Source organism: Euphorbia lathyris, chromosome 7 (genome assembly GCF_963576675.1).
Source record: "Euphorbia lathyris chromosome 7, ddEupLath1.1, whole genome shotgun sequence".
In the NCBI taxonomy this organism is placed as follows: domain Eukaryota; kingdom Viridiplantae; phylum Streptophyta; class Magnoliopsida; order Malpighiales; family Euphorbiaceae; genus Euphorbia; species Euphorbia lathyris.
Window position 1 is genome coordinate 11,060,431 of NC_088916.1, and position 21,110 is coordinate 11,081,540.

The following is a 21,110-nucleotide window of genomic DNA, read 5'->3' on the forward strand; positions in this document are numbered from 1 at the left end:
CTAGCTTCCTAAACAGTTATATCGAACCAATCAGTTCATACCAATCATTTCATCATCACCCAAAATATCATACATATATGTAATCGTTCAGTTCAAACCCACATAACAATATATATACTAAATCAGGCTAGTTTCCTAAATCAATGAGTTCTAGGTTCCAAAAGAGTACATCAAACATACACAATCACTTCTAAAGGCATGACCAATCAGTTCAAACCAACATAACATTAACATATATTCAGTAAGTTAAAGAAATCTTCCCATAGCTAAAGGCATGAACCGATTAATAATCTCTTCAGTCAGCCTTTCCATGTACTGAAGCATTCTTACTATCCCTGCAAATAGTGTTCAAATAAAAAGGAATCAGATGAGTTCATACCATCTACTGTATCAGGCACTGTCTTGCCCTAGATTAAAAAAGATAAAGACCCAAGATTTACAACAGTGAATCTAAATACAATAAAATTAGTGTAGCTAAGCGAGAGATCTAAACCTTTCAATGATAGGTCTGAAAATCACAAGATCCTTATACCAGCTGCTGAAATCGACATACACAAAAGTAAATCGGATGAGGAAAAGATAGAGTAAGGAACAATGATACATCTAGGAACGAAGAAAATATGGCTTACCAGTACCGTGTTTCGAGCTCACCCAGTGATTGCATGTTCAAATCAACCATGGAGATGGAGAGGGATGAGAGGGATGAAGCTTGCGTAACCTAAACTGGGGTTTGGGATTGAGAGAGGGTTTATATATCAGCTGAAATTTCAGTCAAAATGATATAGAGCACCTAAAATTTGGTATGGCCGCGTAAGTGAAATTTCATTTGCCAATTTTTTGTTTTCGGCATACAATGACATTCATTTATTAGAAGTGTCATCTGTTGAGCGCATCAAATTTAATGAAAATGCGCGTTTTCTTTGGATGACAAGATTCTGTAATCGTAATGTCATCTGAGAATCGAGCGCATTTTTTATTTTGCCTTAAAATGACATACGGTTAAAATACTGTCACGAAAAATATTCAGACAACACGAAAACAAATATATGTCATGTATCTTGTGTCATGTGAAAGGGAAAATAACATAGTGTAAAATCGTAAAGAAGAGAAAGATAGAAATGAAAAATATTATTGAAATCAAGAAGATTGAAGTTTTACAGAAATGAATTACAAAAAATGTATTGATCATATGTGCTAGCAGTTGCTCTTTATATACAACTGTATGGACAATTAGAAATAACAAGCTCTAAACAGAAAATTGTAACTAACTGTAACAAGTGGATGAAATTGTTTAATAAGCTATAATCTTCTGTGAGTGTTTCATTGAAGTAAAATAAATCTGTTCGCTCAACAAAAATATAGATTCTAAGAACATGTGCAACCGTCTCTTAGTTGTATTTTTAAGTTAGAATTTGAACATGTAAGTTAAAAATCGCTTAGAGGAGCTCCTAATCTCTGCATTTAGAGGAGCTCCTAATCTCCACTCTCACTGTTTGTAAATATAACCATACTTAATAATTTTAATAATAAAATAATAAATAATTAATGAACACGAGAAGTGTTGTTTGAGAAGTGTTGTTTCATTCTTTGTATTTCAATCAGCATAGTTTAGATAAATAATTATTGGTATTCTTGTTAAACTTATTATCTTGGCTCATTGTATTGCCCTTCTTGTGGTGCTCATTAAGAATTGAGGAATTAGCTCAGCAGATAATATTTGCAAAACAGAAACACTACTTTGACTCTTTATAGCACACAACAAGTAAGGAATTATCATTTGGAATTTGGAATTGGAAATTGGAAATTGGAAATTGAACATAACTGGTGAAATCTTATGCATATATGACTAGGACAACATATTCATTTTCTGAAAAACAATTTCTTGCTTTAGTCGTATATGATCATCTGTCCAAATGAATTCAAATACCAAAATAAAGCAATTACCAAATTAAGCTAATGGTGCTTCATTTCTAAGCTACTTATGAAATTCCAGCAGGTTTCTCAACCAGAAACCACCTTGGTTCTACATTTTGAAATTTTTTTGCATCCAACTGTTTATAATTTTCACTACAAAAAAGAACACACACATAGAGAAGAAAAGGAAAATCATTGTATGAAAGCTTTTGCATCTGAATAGAATGACATATTTATTATCTAAAAAACCAACATAAATGCATTTGGTTTATGTCATATAGGAATCAACACTACCACATAAATGCATTTGACCATCTTTCCAAATTAAGTCAAATACCAAAATAAGTCTGATCTACCATATTAGGAACCACTTTTAGTCTTGCAACTTTAGACCTCAACCTTCAGCCTTAAAACCTTAGTTTCATCACATCAAAATAGCAAGACATTACCAATGTCTAACTTTAAAACACAAAAACTTATCTTACCCTATTGACCTCCCCTTTGATTTTTCGACTCGACTTGACTCTCCAATCATTATTGATAAACACCATCCTCCTTGTACTTGGACTCTTTACTTTTTTTACCATGTATGTATTTATGCGACCAAAAGGCAACAGTTATACCTTCTGAAAGGCCAATGTCCAAAGACATTTGCTCTTTTATGTTGCACCTCAATTTCGAACTTGAAGGAGCTACCAAACTTTGAAGCAATGGCGGTACATCAGCAGCAGCATCGAAATAGTACCTAACCTTGCTTGGTTTCATTCTTGAGAGAAGATATCATGCAAAACATTTTCTCGAGGTTACCTGCCTCGGCTTTTTCTTCGGCAGTTTGTCACTACAAGAAAACAGTGAGTTAGCAACCGAATTTTCGGTTGCTAATTCGGTTGCGAATGCTGTTTAGCAACCGGAATCTACCATTTAGCAACCGAATCATTTCGGTCGCTAAGTAGCGTGTTGGTAAAACCACCAACCTGTTATTTTCATTATCGGTTGCTCATTTAGCAACCGAATAATCGGTTGCAAACTGCGGTTGTAAATTCTGCGACCTGTTTTTGCGACCGAATCAGGTTGCTAACTGGCAAACAAACACCATGCATCACTTACCGTTTACCGACGAATTTCAACAGAATTTTCGTCGGTAAAATTTTGGATACTTTCTCTCGTCAAATTTCCATACGGACTGCACTAATATATTTCGTCGGTAATTAATGAGAAATTATTTTATTTTATTTTATAATTACAACCATAATTGCAAGTAAACTTCTTAATAAATTCAATTAATAGTATTCGTGAAACTAGAACTTCATATTTATAAATAAATATGTGATATTGTAGTCAAAATACATAAATATCGAAATGTTATAGATTAGCCTAAATAAGCTGAAGACAAAATATATAGCTAGAATGCTCTAACACCGCTATGGTTAACCTAATAAGTTAAGTCAAAAGAATAGTCAATGTTGCCGGCGGTGGATACCCTTACGAACCAAAAAAATAAGTTAAGTCAAAAGATATACCATAGTCCAACACCTAGATTAACCCAAGTTAGGGCTACACTCTAACCTCCGTACACTCGCCTGAAGTCCAGTGATAGCAATCTGAATTTGGCTAATAGCTGGGCCCATTTGTGTCTCTATATTTGTCATTCTCTCCTGTAGATGTCTCATATCACTTGCATTAGCAAGCAAGTGTATACCTTCAACTAATCGATCTTGACGTTCATTTACTTGCTCTAGATGTGTTATAAACCCGCTCCTTTCATCATTGAACCCATTAAGGCGCTCCTGTACGGTCTCAAGTGTGGCTCTTATTTCATGAAGTTCAGTACTGTCACCTAAATTAGATGCACCAACAGAACTTGAAGAAGATGATGCTCTTGAATTTCTAGGACGTCGGTCATGATAATACTGGGAAGCAGCTGAACCTAGTCCAAAAATTTCCCCATCCTTATTTACCCCACCAGCTGCCTGGTAAAACGCACGTAGTTCATCAATAGAACCAACAAGTTGCTTAGTAGTCTGTTCAACTTCAACTTGGGTAAGATTTTCATAAGCTTCCTACAATAAATAGAACCAATGGAAATTAGAAACATGTTGCATTTAGTTTGATAATTAAAAACAACACAAGGCAATAAGATGTTGCTGAAAAATGCAGCAAGATATTGATGGCTACTAGGATACAAAGACTCTGAATGAAAAGGAAAATAAACAGAATAAATGATAACATGTTCTATTATAATTGTACTCAATAATAGGAGTGAGTCTATTGCCTCCACAATCAAGTTCCATAATATGAGGAACCTTAAACAAAGATTCTAAATCCATGGATCAATTAATCATGAAACCACAAAATAAAGTAAAATAATAAAAGGATAAATAGTAAGGAGTGAGAAGTGATTTTATCCATTTCAGGATTCAATAAATATAAATGAATCCTAACTAGTAAATAATAGAAAAGAGAAGTTTAAAGGCTCCTTTTAATGCATGTTCCAAACACATCAGACACCAAATAACCAAACCATGGATCAACACCAACAACAATACCTAGTTTATGTAATGCATGTTCCAACAAACCCAACAATGATTGAAGATGACATTACCAATCATTCTTTCTTTTTAGATACTTCCTGTACAATAAAAGAGGTTTGGCAATTTTAATTTAAGTCTTGAAAGTATTTTTTTCATATTAGTTGCATGGAAAGTATATGACTTTGCTATAAAATAAGCACGTTTTCACCCACCTACCACTCTACTATATATTTCACACTTCTCCTATACTAATCTTGAGTTGGATTATAATTCTCAATGAGAATCAATCATAATACAAGATAAATTTAAACAAAATAGAAGCATCTAAAAAACTTGCAACAAATTCATTTTCAGACGACAAACACAACTACCTTAAATGCCTGTAAATAACTTATATATTAACATATAAAAATAGATGTATACAACTACTTACTTGGGTTTTTCTACAACGATCGTTAACGAATGTAACTCCGTCGTGATCTTTTGTGTGTGCCCACAAGAAGAACTGATCTGGATTCAAGGGCTTACCTATCTCTTTTTCCTAAACAAAATATTGATTAGTATCAATTCACAAAGTAGAGACCTTAACACGGTAGAAACTCTAACACATCAAATTCTTTTACACAATAGGATAAGGCCCAAATCTACTTACAAGTTGTTGCGCAGTTTTTGCATGAGATACCGAACCTGCAGTATGAGTACCTTTTGCTACTCCATCTTTTCCAAGCCTTGTTTTCTTGGCTTGCTCACTTATTCTCTTAAAAGCAGCCGAGTCCCATACACGCCACCAAGCATCCCATACATCTCTAGGGCACCAAGGAGGCATTATGTCCATCTTTCGCACACCATTCATTATACCGGCATATCGTTCCTTGAGCTTAGCAATGAATGCTTTCTTTATTATGTCATCTGAATACATAGAAGAGTCCCATACACAATCCTTCTGCACATATTTCAATAAGTAGATATGTCCATGGTGTTAGGGAAGACAACAGTACTAAAATGTAAAATAAACTGATTATGTAGGTTAAATCTAATTATGTTACTTTCAAAATTGTCTAATACCTTAAACTCCTCCCAATACTTCTGTAGAATAGCATCTGGTATCATTTTGTATTGCCATGCTACCGCTTGTGGATATTGTTGGACGATAGAAGTGATCAACGATGCAATGTGGTTGTCAATAATCCTGCATTACATTAAATAAAACGATAAAGGCAAATAAACTAATGTTGATAAACTAACACATTATCCAACAAAATAACATTATGTACTTGTAATCAAGTGAAAGCACCACAATGAATTTGTTATTAGCATCTCTAGGAGCACTGGATGTTGCATTCCTTCATGGACCCAAGTGTCGACGTGTTCTATTAGAACAAGGAGTGGAACCTCTAAGAGTGGTAGGTGAGGGAGGCGGAACAGGCGACTTTGACCGTGATGGACCAGAAAGAAAATTAGGCAAATCCATATGTTGTGCATGTGATGAAACAATAGGCGAGGGAGGCAGAACAGGTGACTGTGACCGTGATGGACCAGCAAAAAAGGTAGATGGATCCGAATATCGTGAACGTGACAAAGCAAAAAGTGGGGGAGATTGGACAGGAGATTGTGACCTTGATGGAACAGCAAGCAAGGTAGGCATATCTAAAGGTTGTGAACGTGATGAAACGACAAGCGGGGGAGGCAAAATAGATGACTGTGAATGTGATGGACCAACGGGTGGGGGATGTGGAACAGACGATTGTGGCTCTGATGGACCGAAAGGGGGTGTAATTGGGACATGTACTGATGTGGGTGGTGTAGAAGGCTCTTGCGTAGATGAAGGTGTTTCATGCGTAGATGGTTGTGGAACAAGCGAATGCAAGTAACTAGGTATGCTGAAACGTGAAAACAACTTTTTGGTTTTCACTATCGATTTCCCTTTAAGTTGTGTGCGCTTATCACCATGTCCATCCTGGCCTCCAGGTGAAACCATCCTGTAGAAAGTGTAAGAAAATCCATATCAGTCTGTAACACTAGTATATCAATTCATATAACAAAAAGTTTAGAAAAAATAAAGCAGCAAACGAAGGTCAAAGTTGCAGGCAGCAAGCAGGTTCATCAAAAAGTTAATAAATACATAAATAAAAGATCAGTAATTGAGAAAATAGACCAAGTTTTGAAAAAATGAAGCAGCAAACTAAGTCCAAAGTAAGGTAAAAGTTACAAACAAAAACAAAAATACCACACATAACAACGTTAATTTAATTGATAATTAATCACTATCATCATCACTGAGATTGATATCATCGTCTGAATCAGCACTAAGCTCGGTCTCGGTATCTGTTTCAAATGTAGCTTCTTCTTCTTCCTCTTCTTCTCCTTCTTCTCCACTTTGTCCTGGAATCTCAAAATAAGGATCATTATCTACATCATTCAATGGAATATCATCTTCATTTGAAACTTCAACTTCAATTAGTTGAGCCTCTTCTTCTTGAAAAGCATCATTGTTAGTGGCGACCTTATTCTCAGGTATGTCAAAGACCCCTCTAGCTTTAACACTACAAACGACAGCCCAATCAACCTTATCACGCTTCAAAGAAGGATATGAAGTGAAGTATACTTGTGTCCCTTGCAATGATAAAATGAATGGCTCGTATTTTTTAAAATTCCGCTTTGTATTTACTTCAACAATGTTGTACCGATCATGAACCCGAATACCAGCATTTGGTGTAGGATCAAACCATTTGCATTTGAACAACACCGTTTTTTGAACCGGCAAACCAAGATAAGAGACTTGTATTATCTCGTCGATTACTCCATAATATTCAACACCGTCTCCAAAGACGTAAACACCATTGTTAGAAGATGACCGGTCAAGACTATGCATTGTTGTGTGAAATCTATAACCATTCACAAAATAAACATCGAAAGACATCGCTATTCCGGACGGTTTATGAGCCAAATTGGCAACACACTTGTTCTCAATGACATTACTTTCGCACTGTTGAAACAAATGAAAGTTGATATCAATAAAGAGGAACTTAATGATGTATACAGGTAGCAATTATTAACAAGTTAACTAAGACTTACAAACTCTGAAAACCAACGGGTGAAGTTTTTTTCAACCTCTGATTCGATGGTTGCATTATTAGCACCGGGTTGTAGGCTTCGCAAATGATCCTTATATAACCTAGTGTATTTAACAATTCAAGACATGTATGTGAATATAACCAACAACGTTCAATTGTAAAGTAAAATTGTAAGAAACTTACTCCACATATGGCCTAACTTCTGCACAATTCAACAATATGTAAGAGTGAATTGCAACATGCTCCTTTTCATCCAACCATCTTATTTTAGCACGTCCACTGTAGCGACCATTGTAAGAGAATATCATCAAATTCGATTTATCAATAACATCATCATCGCCTCCATCATCATTGCGAGGAACTTTACGGTGGCGTGTGTAGACTTGTGGCTCAAAGTAGTACGAGCAGAAGTTGGATGACTCTGCTACTAGGTATGCATTACATATTGAACCTTCAACTTGTGCTTTGTTTTTTACATTTTTTTTCAAGCGGCCTAGAAACCTACATATAAATGAAGTTTAGAATGAAAATGGGAAGAAAATGTGAAATATGAAAGCAAGTTGAGAGTTAGAATACCTTTCGAATGGATACATCCATCGAAATTGAACTGGACCAGCAACTTTGGCCTCGTAAGGCAAATGTATCGGAAGATGCTCCATTGAGTCGAAGAATCCTGGTGGAAATATCATTTCTAGTTTGCAAAGAATGATTGGGATTTCATCTTGTAAATGTTCCATATCATTAACTTTGATCACATTTGCGGTTAAGTTTTTGAAAAAACAACTCAACTCTGTAATAGCTTCCCAAACATTTTTGGGAAGATTTTCACGAAAAGCAATCGGGAGTAAACGTTACATGAACACATGACAATCATGGCTCTTCATACCGAATAACTTAGCTTTCTTATCATCAACGCATCTTCCTAAGTTCAAGACATACCCATCTGGAAATCTCAGCAACTTAACCCAATCACATACTAACTTTTTTTGATTTTGACTTAAGGAGTAGCAAGCTTTAGGGTATTTACCAGTGATAGCATCCTTTAGAAGTTCAGGCCTATTACAAAATAAACCAATGTCTTCACGAGCTTTAGCATTATCCTTCGTTTTACCCTCAATGTTCATTATAGTATTGAAGACATTTTCGAATACATTTTTCTCAATGTGCATTACATCAAGATTATGACGGATCAGATTAGTTTTCCAATAAGGAAGATCCCAAAAAATGCTTCTCTTTTTCCACCCACAATTTGGGCCACATATTTGCTTGTTCACACGTTCTGAATCAGGTTCAGTAACTCTCAACAACCCCAACCCTTGTATTTCAGATAAAACCTGCTGGCCGCTCTTTATGGGTGGAGGAGGCCTTCTCTCAACACAATTACGTCTGAACTTAACCTTGTTATTTCTGTATGTATGATTCATAGGCAGAAACTTACGATGATTATCAAACCATGATGTTTTTCGACCGTTTGGCAATGAGAAAGCATTTGAATGTTCCATACAGTAAGGACATGCATTTTTTCCAGCAGTAGTCCATCCTGACAACATTGAGTAAGCTGGAAAGTCACTGATAGTCCACATCAAAGCAGCTCGAAGTGTAAAGTTTTTCTTCAAGGAAACATCATAAGCATCAACTCCCTCCTCCCAAAGATTCATTAGCTCATGTATCAAAGGTTGCAAAAACACATCTATCTTCTGCTTCGGGTTATTAGGTCCTGGAACTAGGGCCGTTAGGAACATATACTTATCCTTCATGCACATCCATGGAGGTAAGTTATATGGAGTAACAATGATAGGCCAAGATGAATATTGTTTACCAGATTGTCCAAATGGTTGAAATCCATCGGTACACAGCCCTAACCTGACATTACGAGGCTCAGCTGCAAATGACTTATTCATATGGTCGAACTGCTTCCAGGCATCTGAATCACATGGATGACACATCGTTTCCTCATCACATACATGACTATGATGCCACCTCATATGCTCAGCAGTCGCTTTAGAAGCATATAATCGTCTTAGCCTCGGAGTTAGAGGAAAGTAAACCATCTTTCTGAAAGGAATCAATTTGCATCTCACTGAAACACGTCTTTTCTTGTACCTCGCATGCCCACATACCTTGCAATTTAATAAAGCAATATCGTCCTTCCAGAACAACATACACCCCTGCACACAACAATCTATTTTTTCAACAGGCAAACCAAGACCTTGAATTAGTTTCTTGGTCTCGTAAAAGTTTTTTGCCATTTTGTTACCCGTCGGTAGTGCTTCATGGATTGCCTCCAAGACGGAGTCGAAACATCTTTCTGTCATATGGTTCTCAGACTTGATATTTAGCAATCGAGCCATCATCGATAAAACAGAATGGTTTTCACATCCAACATATAGTTCTTCGTCCAAGGAACGGAGCATGTCGAAGAATTTTTGAGATTGGGGATTGGGCTCCTCTTCTGTCATTTGTCTTTGAAGTTCAGGCCCAGCAGCATCGAACACACATTGTCGAAAAGGACTACTTGTATCAGGTTGATGATCATATACTGATTCTTCAACTTGTGTAGAGGAACTACTGTAGTAGGATTCTCCATGATTAACCCACTCGAAGTAGTTAGGAACAAACCCATGTCTATACAAATGCACCTTGCAATCACTTGGATGTTGGAAACATCTATTCACACACCTCGTACAAGGACACCGAATATGTCCCTCACTCATCAATTGAGGTTTACTTAATGCAAAATGCACAAATTGATCAACCCCATCTATAAATTCTCTAGTCATTATACCGTTGTTATACATCCACATTCTATCCTCGCGAACCATTTTGTTCAACCTATACCTTGTGATTAAATTCAAATATTATTCGAAAAAAAGGTTAAAATTAGCATAATAATTACCATCAATTTATAATAGAAATCTTTTAAGGTGAAACATGTTTTCTAAGGTAAAACATATTTTTTAAGGTAAAACATATTGAACAATTACCATCAATCATTTAAAATAAAACAGATTTTTTAAAACTAAGATTATATCAAGCACAACAGGAGTTTAACGCAAAAACAACTTGGACAGAAAATGGCAGCAGCTTAAAACAAGGCAAATGAAGCATATGGATGTAGCTCTATTCACAAAAGCAGCAAAAAAATTAAGCACAAAATGAGAAAGTGAGTACAACTCTTACTTGTGGGGCTGTAAACTGTTCAATATCTTCTTCAATGAGTGAGTTGTTCAGTGTAGAAACAACATATGCTTTAGGATCCTCAATGATGAAAACTCTGCGATAAAATTTACTACTGTACAAGTATAAAAAATACGGTCAGTTAGTTAATGTTGTTAATTTAGAGCTGTACAAGTATATAACATTTAACTATTTAACTCAGAATTAATACTTAAAATTCATTTTTCCCCTAAATTTTTCTTTTAATGTCAATTCAGCTCAAAGAAAAGAAAATTTTAGGCATCAATTTATCTAAAACTATCACCAAATTGCTCTGTTTCCAATAGAAATAGGGTTTGAAAACACCGAAGCCCTAATTTTTTTTACTCGGTGTTTTATTCTAGTCCGGGTCGTTTTGGACTAATTTGATCTCAAATTACACATTCAAAAGCCTAACCTAACAAAATTTGGTTTTGGACTAAATCGATCCTACTTACTCGGCTAAGGGATTAAATCTAAACGGAATTTCAAAGTATTTGGACTGAATCGAAAATGTGGGAGGAGAAATATTGTAATATATTGTTTGGAGAAATTATCAGGAATAATAAGAAAGATATCTTCATTCAAATGAAAAATGTACCAAATTTCAACAATATGTTTATTTGCATGCCTAAATTCTCCAAAAAGTTAAAAAAAAATCTATATCAGAACCTATATATCTAATGCACATGAGCAGATAAAAATGAAACCTATAGATATAGCATTACACTAATGCAAAACTTTCATCTACTTCAACAGACAGTTCACTGGTATTTACTATTTCCATGGGAAACGAGCTAATGGTTAAAACACACAACAAAACTGTTTGGCCTAATACGAAAAGACAAAAAATAACGTGAATAATACGAAAAGATGATAAAACATGAAAAAATGCAGACTAGATCGCCGTTTGCTACACCACCACCAGTATCTTCTCGTACTCCCTTTCCGGTTTTGAAACCATATAGGATTACTAATTGAAAAGCATCTGAATATATTAATAATGAAGCAAAAAATGACATATAGGATTAAATATGATTAACACCTTGTATGAATGAGTGGCACCCTGATTAACACCTCATTCTAGAAACCCATTAATTTGAGAGGCACCCTGATTAACACCTCATCCAATAAGCATTTAAAAGCCAATCTAATTTATAAGATTAAATATGATTAAGTGCAAATCAATCATAAAATTTCTTAGTCTAGTTTACATTTTGGTGCAAAAGCCAACAACTTGTATGAATGACTTATCAAGCACTTTTCTCCATCCTTCTCTCTCGACTTCATTTTTATTAGGAAAAAACCAATAATTACAAACTGACCTATCAACAACCAAACACCAACATTACTCTTCAGAAAAAAAAAAGTCAACCACTAATCTATGGTTCCTACTTAAGAAAACCAAGTGAAGTAATTTAATAATTAGAGAAATACTGCATCTAAATCACTTTCGTAATGTAACACCGACATAAACAACATCCTTGGCTACAATATCACATTCCAAATTTTCTCACCCAAGAAATAGAAACTCCTTAACCATTGAAAGGAAAAAGGCGCAATTAAAGATAGCCCCTTAAATAAAATCGTTTAGAAAGACTAATTACAATGAATAATTACTGTCAAACTCGAATTACAATGTTGTTTAATCAGGAAGAAAACAAAATAAATCTATTACCCAAAAACATTTGATTATCCATGACACTAAGAAAAGGAAATCTCACAATCACAGCTACCAAACAGACAACGAGAACAGCATTTTTTGCTACAATGTCGCATTCCAAAACTCGCAAAATATGACAAGACACAAAAATAACTCAGGGCTTTTGTATATTCAAAGTATCTAAGCGATTTAACTACTTACATTCACAAGCCGAATTGGAGAGACCTGTGGCTTTTCTTCTTCCTGCAGCCTAGAGCTTATTCTCCGCCATGAATAATGGCAGGATTGAATCGAACCGCGACGAGAGGAGAAGGATTAGGTCTAGTAGAGAGAGTCCAAGTCGAACTAGGTCTGGAAGGATTTTGGTTTTTGTCCGATCAAAAGTCGGACTGCGCAGCCAAAAAACATATTAGGGTTGAAAAAGATTTGGGGATTCTCTTCTATACGATGCGTTTTATATTTTTTATTTTCTTTTTCATTTTCTTTTTTATTTTATAATATCATATTTTTGCAACTGGCCCACAGGTTGGTAAAACAAACACCAACCGCAGAAATGGGCGGTTGCAACAGCGAATTATTACTAGCGACCGAATCGGTTGCTAAATTAGCAACCGAATTTAATCCGGTTGCTAAATTCGGTTGCTAACTCACTGCTTTCTTGTAGTGTGTGTTAGCAAATGTTGGAACAATGTTTGTGGCCCAATCCTAAAGAAGCCTAAGTTTGCATCTACGCTCCCACTCAAGCCTACTCTTCCTGTAAGTTCCACATTCACCAAGAGAAACTAAATTAAACATATCAAAAAGAGAAACTAAAACTTAAAATTTTAAAATGGCCTTTTTTTTAATTGGAACTGAGATGTTCAAACTCAAAATAGATCTTTAGAATTCTCATTAAAACATAAAATACAAGAATGCAAAAGCACAAAAATTTACCCAGTCGATGCAGGTTATTAATTGTGAAGATCATTTTGTATAAGTACATTACTATTGGTTGATTTGCAGAGATGCTGATTTGCGAATCAAAATTGAACTTCCAGTAAGGACTGCAACTTAAACACATATATAATCCTCTAATTCAAAATTCAGAAGAAATTAAATGTGCTTTTTCAAAATTTTAAAATGGGTTTTTTAAAATTGGAACTGAGATGTTCAAAATCACTCAAACAGTAGAGAAGCTAAAATTTAAAATTTTGTCATTCACAATAGATGTTGAGAACTCCCATTAAAACATAAAATACAAGAAAGAAAAAGTGGAAAGGTTTACCGAGAAGAAGCTGCTGGAGGTTATTTTATTGGGAAAATAATTTTGTATAGGTTCATGACTATCAAGAGATGTTGATTTAGTGTTCACGAGTTGTAGTACCCTAATCACAACCGCATCCATCAAAAGAGGAGATACCTCAGCTTCCATATTTGATATCTTAAATTGAGAGTAGATATCTTAGATTCTTAAACTCTCTTTGTATGTTATGGACAGAGAAGACCCACCCTCAAAACCACTAACTGCACGTTGGATTCAAACTTTTAGAGCTGCTTGTTTAGCTGCGCTAGTTCCTCCAAGTGGCAGTATTTATATTTAGTTAAAAATCACATGTGTTTTATTAATATTCTAACACTTTTTATCTTAAGGGTAAATTTAAAAAAAAATCATGTGGTTTCAATTTTTTGCAGAAAAATGGCTGTGGTTTTTTTTTCGTTACACTGTTTACGGATTTGGTGAAGATCCCGTTTATTTGCTGATGTGGCTGAAGGGCAAATATGAGTTTTTAAAAAATTGGGGTAAATTTAAAAAAACAGTGTGGTTCACTTTTTTGCAGAAAAATAACTGTAGTTTTTTTCTTTTCAAATACAGCACTGTGATTTATTCCATTACACTATTTACGGATTGGGTGAAGATACCGTTTTGCTCACGTGGCTGAAGGGCAAATATGGGTTTTTTAAAAAATTGACTATAAAAGGTCTTGAACAACCATTTGAGATTTGAGCTCATGTAAGATTTTGTAGTCAATATTGTAGCCACAAAATAGTTATAAAAAATTCATTGGTCAATATTGTAGACCCAAAATAGTTATAAAAAATCAAATGGTCAATTTTTTTTTATAAACCCATATTTGCCCTTGAGCCATGTCAGCAAATAAACGACACCTTCACTAAATCCGTAAATAGTGTAACAGAATAAACCACAGTCATGTATTTGAAAAGAAAAAAATCACAGTCCTTTTTGTGCAAAAAAGTGAAACCACAAGAATTTTTTTTTTTTAAATTTACCCTTATCTTAATTATAGTAATTTACTAATTTGCACCTTAATGATTCATCTCTAACACTTGAAAGACCCACCCTCAAAACCTCTAACTACACATTGGATTCAAACTTTTAGAGCTGTTTGTTTAAGTGTGTCAATTGTTGTAAGTGGCAGTATTTATATTTTGTTGAAAATCACCTGTGTGTTTTATTAATATTTTAAGGATTTTTTTCTTAAAGAATTTGAAGAGTTTAACTTCTTTCACGAAAAAAATTGTAACTGGTACAAAATTATAATTTATTAATTGGCACCTTGATGATTAATACCTCTAACACTTGGGAGTCAAGAGAAATTTTATCAGGCAAGAGTAACTTTACCTCTAACGTTGTCAATTATTAAGCAATAATTCATCAAACTTGCTTGTCGATAGTGGATCTTATCATGTACAGTTCACATGAGCGTCGTTTTATCACTAACTGGTAACACATACACATATAGTTAGATGTGAATAAAAATAAAAAAATAAAAAAATAATGCCTTTTATATGAGTTGGACCAAAAAATTCAAATATTTTATTGAATTTATAAATATGAATCTTCAATTTATTATTAAACCACAAAAAATATGAAATCTTTTTTTTTAAACCAACTGATGTGTAATTGGGGCACAATAAAAAAAAATATTTGTGTTTCATAATAACCCAACTTGCCAATATTAGATGTAAAATTGTTGGATCATTTTAGATGTTAGGATAAAATTCCATAACTCTGAGTGTTAGAGACATTTTTGCACTTAAATTTTTTATAAAAATTTGTTCACCAACCTGATCGCAAAAAAATTACTAGGAAAAATAAATATTTTAACTTTTTGATAAATTTAGTTTTATTGATTCACCCTTTAATATTTTAAATATATATTAAATAAAGTATTTTTTAACACATTATGGTTTTAATATTTCAAATTGAGATATTAAGTCATTGATCATTAATCTTTTAACACGCTAAATATGTGTGATTCAAACTTTATTTAGCGCAAGTAGAATTATAAGCATGTCACTGTTTTAACACCTCAATTGTTACACTGGATAGATTCAAACTATTTTACACTAATGGAACAATGATTTTTTGACAATTTTCCAAAATGTTAACTAAAGTTTGAATTATTGACATAACTGACACGTCAAATAAAGGTTTAATGTGTTAAAAAAAATTGATTAAGCAAGGGTTTACTATATTCATTTAAAAGATCAAGAGTTTAATGTATTAAAAAATAATTGGTCAAGTGCTTAATGCATCCATTTGAAAAGCTTTAATCTAGGAGCGGAGAAAAAAAGAGGGCCAAGGATGGTTTCGGCCCCATGTTTCTGAAAAATTAAAGTTTGGGGTGGTTAATTAACTTATTAAGTTGTATATAATTATAAAATCTAACTTGATTAATATATGATAAGCCATAAATTTCTCTAAGTTTATTCAAATCGACTTAATTTTACTTTTATAGTCCAAACCTAGCTTAATTTTGAGAAGTTTTATAATGGTACGTAAAAATTTAGTCATGAGGGCTTTTCTTAAGGACACTAAATAAGGTGATATTGGTTCTAAAAGTTTTACAAAAAGTACATTTAGTGTAATTAATAAAGGGTGTTGTTAAACTTAGCCTTTGTTTCTCATACTTAGTCCAGGAAAAATGACGAAACTTCTCTTACTGTTTTGGGGCAGCAAAAGTTAATATTTTTTTTCTCTCTACGGAATACGGGCGTCTTAACATCAAGCCTCACCATGTGGTGAGGCGTATTTCTTGTACGCCTCACCATATGATAAGGCGTATGGCTAATATCCCTCGCCACGGGGTGAGGCATATTAGCCATACGCCTCGCCACGTGGTGAGGCGTGATGTTCACACTGCTACGTATGAAAATTTATTTATTTAAATTTTTTTATTATAATTATTAACATTATAATTAAAAAAGTATTAAATATGTATTAAAATGTGTTAGAAACAATAAGTTCTAAAGAATTCTAAATATTAAAAAAATACAATAAGTCAATTCGCCCGGTTCCATTCCTCCGTAATCTGATCCAGATCAGTCCTAACTAGTGGAGCCTGCTCAGCGGGTACAAGTGTGATCGCCCGCCGAGCGACGTCTGCCAAACGGCTAACCCACTGCACAAAATTAAATGTTAGAAAAACAATATAGGTAAAACAATAATAAATAAATAATAATAAAAACTTACATATTCGTTGTTGAAGTGAGAATGGTGGACGAGCGCATCCTGAGGGACACGAAGCAGACAAGGATGTGAATGTCGTCTATATCGCTCTATGTATCCGGCAACACAAGCACCCGGATCGGCTCCGACTGCCTGACATCTCCTCCGATCAATGCCACGAGTACATGAAAATCTCCGCCAAGTATCATCAACTGTCAAAGATGAATGCATGAGTCTGTATGATATAGACTTCCATGACCGGAATGCAGTATCAGGTCTAATATGGTCAGCCAGATAGTCTGAACATAACCGACCTGTCGTAGGACTCGGTCGGGCATATATGGCTCAACAATATCTTTACACCATATCCAAACGGCGTAGGACCCTCATAGCGGATCGTCATCGACGACTGGACCATAAGGCAACCACGTCACCTGTAAAAAAATATTTAATAACAAGGAATGTGATTTGTTTAAGTAAATTGTTGCAAGTTATAAAAAAATTATTTTACCTCGGCTGCCGTCATATGATCTAACTATGCACGAAAGCTCACGAGTCGGGAGGTCTTCCTGCCTGGAGTCCCGAGATCCCATCTGCACGTCCGTGGAGCAGTGTCTGGAGTATGGAGTGGTAGTCGATGGGGCCGGAATACCGAAAAGTACACATATATCCACGCTTGGAGGAGGGTCAAACAATATTAAATTATAGATAATACTAAATTATACCTGTACTGGCAAATCGTCCACCCCAGCGATGTTTGCTCGTGCCTTGAGTCAGGTGCACATTATCATCATCATCATTATATCCCTACCGTCGCTGGGCCTCGGCTAGCTCCTCAAAATAATCATCCACCACGTCAGGATCTTGCTCTCCCGCATCATCCGCCTCCACTCCCCCAACTCAGGTCGTGTCGGACTCGCCGGACTCGGGGACTCGGCGGTGACATGACAGGGACTCGGTGGGGACACGACGGTGACATGTGACTCGGATGGGACTTGGTAGTGACACGGATGGGAGTCGACAGTGACACGGTAGGAACTCCGCGGGACACGGCGGGGACTCGGCTAATGGTGAAAATATGTAAAAGTTTAGGTTTTTTTTAAATCTTTTAAAACCTATGGTTCAATAACAAAATTTGACAAAAAAAAAACTTAAACTACATCTAATTCTCACATGTGTATCGCGATTATAAACTCTTAGGGCTGTTTTCTCTTCCTTCTTCGATTTGTTTTGCGATTTACTATTCTTACTGATTCTCCTGTGATTTTATCTCTTGGGATTTCATCTTCTTTCTTCCTCTTCTTTCTTGTCGTTGTCTTGTCTGATTTCATCCGTACCAAAATCCTTGCGATTTCATCCTTGCTATTAGATAATGACTTATTTGTGATTTAGCAAGTTTTTTTATACATGTTATATCTAATATATATAATTAATTATATAAAATTTACCGTGTCTCATATTTTCTAAAAATATCGTTTTCCGTGTCTACGCACGTGTCCGCATCCGAGTCGGTGCTTCATAGGTTTGAATGATATTTAACTGTGTCATGGGACCTTAGAAACATGTATTTCATATGTTAGGATTAATCTACCTTTTAATAAGTTAGGTTAAATATGAACTTATCTTTAATAAATAGATTTTAAAAATTAAAAAAAATTCAAAAGTTGATAAGTTTGACAGATCAAGCTGAGATGTGACTCTACCAAATTACAGAAAGAAAAGAAATTGCAGTAACAGGTTTTGAGGGTTTCTCGGTTGTGCGAAGACCGACCCCTTCATCTCGCAGGAAACAATGAAGCAGCAGTTTATATTTCATCGGTGTTAACCATTGATATCTCAAGATGGAATTGATGGGATGCGATTGCCTTTAGGGTTACAAACTGCATTCATAAATCAGCATCTCGGCTATCCTTTCCGAGTAGTAGAAGGACCATCAACCGATAGTCATGAACCCATACAAATGATTTTCATTTTGTTGATAGAGATACCTGTTATTTACTTTTTTTTTTTTTTTTTTGTCACTTTTGAAGCAAAGTTTGCCTGTAATTTTCATAGAAATGTTAGGGTTAAATTTGTACCATTGTGTACGTTAATGTTATTATACTAAAAAAAGATCTAGTTGACTTGATTAACTTTTGCAGGTAGAGAAGAGCCAAACAAATATAACGCATGAGCATAGTTTCATCGACTTGCCTAGTCTTGTTTCTGTGATTCATCTGATTTTCCAATCTATTAGTTACAAAGGTACCTGTAAATCTTTGATGACTCCAAACCATTAATAATATTTTATTATATCATTGTTGAAGTTATTAACTTTTGCAGCTGAGGTAGAGGAGCATATGAAGATGCTTGAAAAGCTTGTGCCATAGTGGTTTTTCAAGAAGCTTGTACTCAGTGGAGATACTTTATACAGGTATGTCTATCATACTACTGTCTCAAAATCATGCTTAGGCTCCTCTGATTTATAAATGTCAGATTTGAACTATGTACAATCTAGAAAATTTTGAATGATTTTTGACTGTTTGTGTGCAGCATCAACAAAATGTCAGACTTGAACTATGGTGTTACCATCTCGTGCTATGATGTTGTTTCAACTATCTATGTTTTATTAAACTTCTGCAGCCTTATCTTCACGAGTCTCGGCATCTTCATGCTCTGAGAAGGGCTAGGGGCTCCGGTGGACGCTTTCTCAATGCCAAAAAGCTCGAGGATACTGAAGCATCTCCTACAAGCCATGGCCAGCAATATTCAGAATCGGAGGTCCGTCAGCCTGAAAAGCGTAGAGACGGTGGTTCCGCCACTTGCTCAGATATCACAAGTGGATCAAACAGTGACATGTATCAGCAGCCAGAGTTCAAATTCTCTCGATACTCGTCGTCTCACGCTCTTGCAGCGATGCAAGGGCGCTCAGCTGGTATGTGTGGAGGCACTGGCCACCACCGAGTTTCTGTCCTGTGAAGTCATCCTTGGCTCTGTTTGGTTAGATTTTGTTCCATTGCTTAGATTCTGAAAAACTAATTATGAGATTCAGCTATTATTATTATCATCAAGTTGCGCAATTAATGGTTGCAATTCAAATACATGTGAAATTGATAACAGATTTGACAGTATTCTTCATCAGAACTAGTTTGCTTCAAATGTGTATTTCATTGGATGCTATTTATGTGGACATAAGTGAACAGGAAGAAGTTTCCTAGAGGCTGCTGGGAGAATTCAACTGGTTTCCGACATTTCTTCCTCCTGATGTTTACAAAGTTTTATCATGGTTTTTGTAAGCCATCATTTATGACCTCTTTTTCATTATATGCTGCCTATGTTGCCCAATGTTGGGCCTACACTATGAATCAAAATGTGGTCATATATATTGTCCTTGAATATTTTGGTTGCACAATATACATCAAAAGTTTGCCTGTACGAGTACATATAGGTAGGTTTGGATCTGCATTGAATCATCCATCTTCTATAAAGCTCAAAGAAATACAAAAGAAGTTTGATGGGAAAAAGCTTATTATTGGAGTTGATGACATAGACATTCTTAACGGCATATTGGTCTAAGTTGTTGGCTATGGAACAACTTTTGCAGTAGAAGCCACAGTAGGCTATCAGTTGTGTATGGGTTTTCTTTTTACTATCCGTCCTTAAGTATTATAGTGACCAATTAATAGGCAGAGAGTCACTAAAAGGCTTGTAACAGAGAATATAATTTCTACTTTGGGGATGACAGATCGGATGAAGATATGTTCGAAAGCATATCGAAAACAGCTTTGAGTTTGTTATATTCTTCAGGTCTTTAGATCTTTGTATGCAGTGTTGGACAAAAACCAAGCAAGGATAGCTACTATCTAGATGATAATGTTGATGTACTGTCATTGCTTCAAAGTTTGGCAACTTCTTCAAGTTTGAAATCTAGATGCAACACTGAAGAGCAAATGTCTTTCCACATTGGTGTTTAAAAGGGTATAACTGTTGCCTGTTAGTTGCATAAATATAGGCTAAAGAAATAAACAATCTGGATAGAAAAATGATGATGTTTATCAATTATGATTGGAGAGTCAAGTCGAGGAGAGGTTGATAGGGTAGGAAGGTTTTCGTGGGTATATCAAAGTTATTTTGGTATTTGACTTAATTTAGAAAATGAATGTGTTGTAGTCGTATGCACAAGCTTTCACCCAGTGGTAGAAGATAGTCATGAACCCATACAAAATTTGGATGTTATTTATGTGGGAGAATTCAACTGCTTACCCACATTTCTTCCTCCTGATGCTTACAAAGTTTTATCATGG

General features: G+C 35.1%; 2 protein-coding genes and 1 long non-coding RNA gene across 3 annotated transcripts; all 3 read right to left on the reverse strand.

Annotated features, from left to right (window-relative positions):
* Nucleotides 1-3,339: 3,339 nt before the first annotated feature.
* LOC136235991 (uncharacterized) lies at nucleotides 3,340-5,298 on the reverse strand. The gene is made up of 3 exons (XM_066026119.1): nucleotides 5,098-5,298; nucleotides 4,879-4,986; nucleotides 3,340-3,974 (listed from the first exon to the last, which is right to left on the reverse strand). The coding sequence occupies exons 1-3, from the start codon at nucleotides 5,296-5,298 to the stop codon at nucleotides 3,453-3,455; spliced, it is 831 nt and encodes a 276-aa protein (XP_065882191.1). The 3' UTR covers nucleotides 3,340-3,452.
* Nucleotides 5,299-5,302: 4 nt separating this feature from the next.
* Nucleotides 5,303-6,949, reverse strand: LOC136201043 (uncharacterized). The gene is made up of 3 exons (XR_010673649.1): nucleotides 5,740-6,949; nucleotides 5,511-5,634; nucleotides 5,303-5,388 (listed from the first exon to the last, which is right to left on the reverse strand). It is a non-coding gene; the product is annotated as an uncharacterized lncRNA (long non-coding RNA).
* A 33-nt stretch (nucleotides 6,950-6,982) lies between these two features.
* LOC136235992 (uncharacterized) lies at nucleotides 6,983-8,781 on the reverse strand. Its single transcript, XM_066026121.1, has 5 exons — nucleotides 8,096-8,781; nucleotides 7,703-8,020; nucleotides 7,521-7,620; nucleotides 7,114-7,431; nucleotides 6,983-6,988 (listed from the first exon to the last, which is right to left on the reverse strand). The coding sequence occupies exons 1-5, from the start codon at nucleotides 8,254-8,256 to the stop codon at nucleotides 6,983-6,985; spliced, it is 903 nt and encodes a 300-aa protein (XP_065882193.1). The 5' UTR covers nucleotides 8,257-8,781.
* Nucleotides 8,782-21,110: the final 12,329 nt, after the last annotated feature.

Coding starts and splice junctions, on each gene's coding strand:
- LOC136235991 (XM_066026119.1), bottom strand. CDS start 5,298: ATGAATGGTGTGCGAAAGATGGACATAATGCCTCCTTGGTGCCCTAGA. Junction 4,987..5,097: donor CAAAAACTGCGCAACAACTT/GTAAGTAGATTT, acceptor TATTTTGTTTAG/GAAAAAGAGATAGGTAAGCC. Junction 3,975..4,878: donor ATCGTTGTAGAAAAACCCAA/GTAAGTAGTTGT, acceptor TATTTATTGTAG/GAAGCTTATGAAAATCTTAC.
- LOC136235992 (XM_066026121.1), bottom strand. CDS start 8,256: ATGGAACATTTACAAGATGAAATCCCAATCATTCTTTGCAAACTAGAA. Junction 8,021..8,095: donor TGGATGTATCCATTCGAAAG/GTATTCTAACTC, acceptor ATTTATATGTAG/GTTTCTAGGCCGCTTGAAAA. Junction 7,432..7,520: donor CCCGTTGGTTTTCAGAGTTT/GTAAGTCTTAGT, acceptor TTGTTTCAACAG/TGCGAAAGTAATGTCATTGA.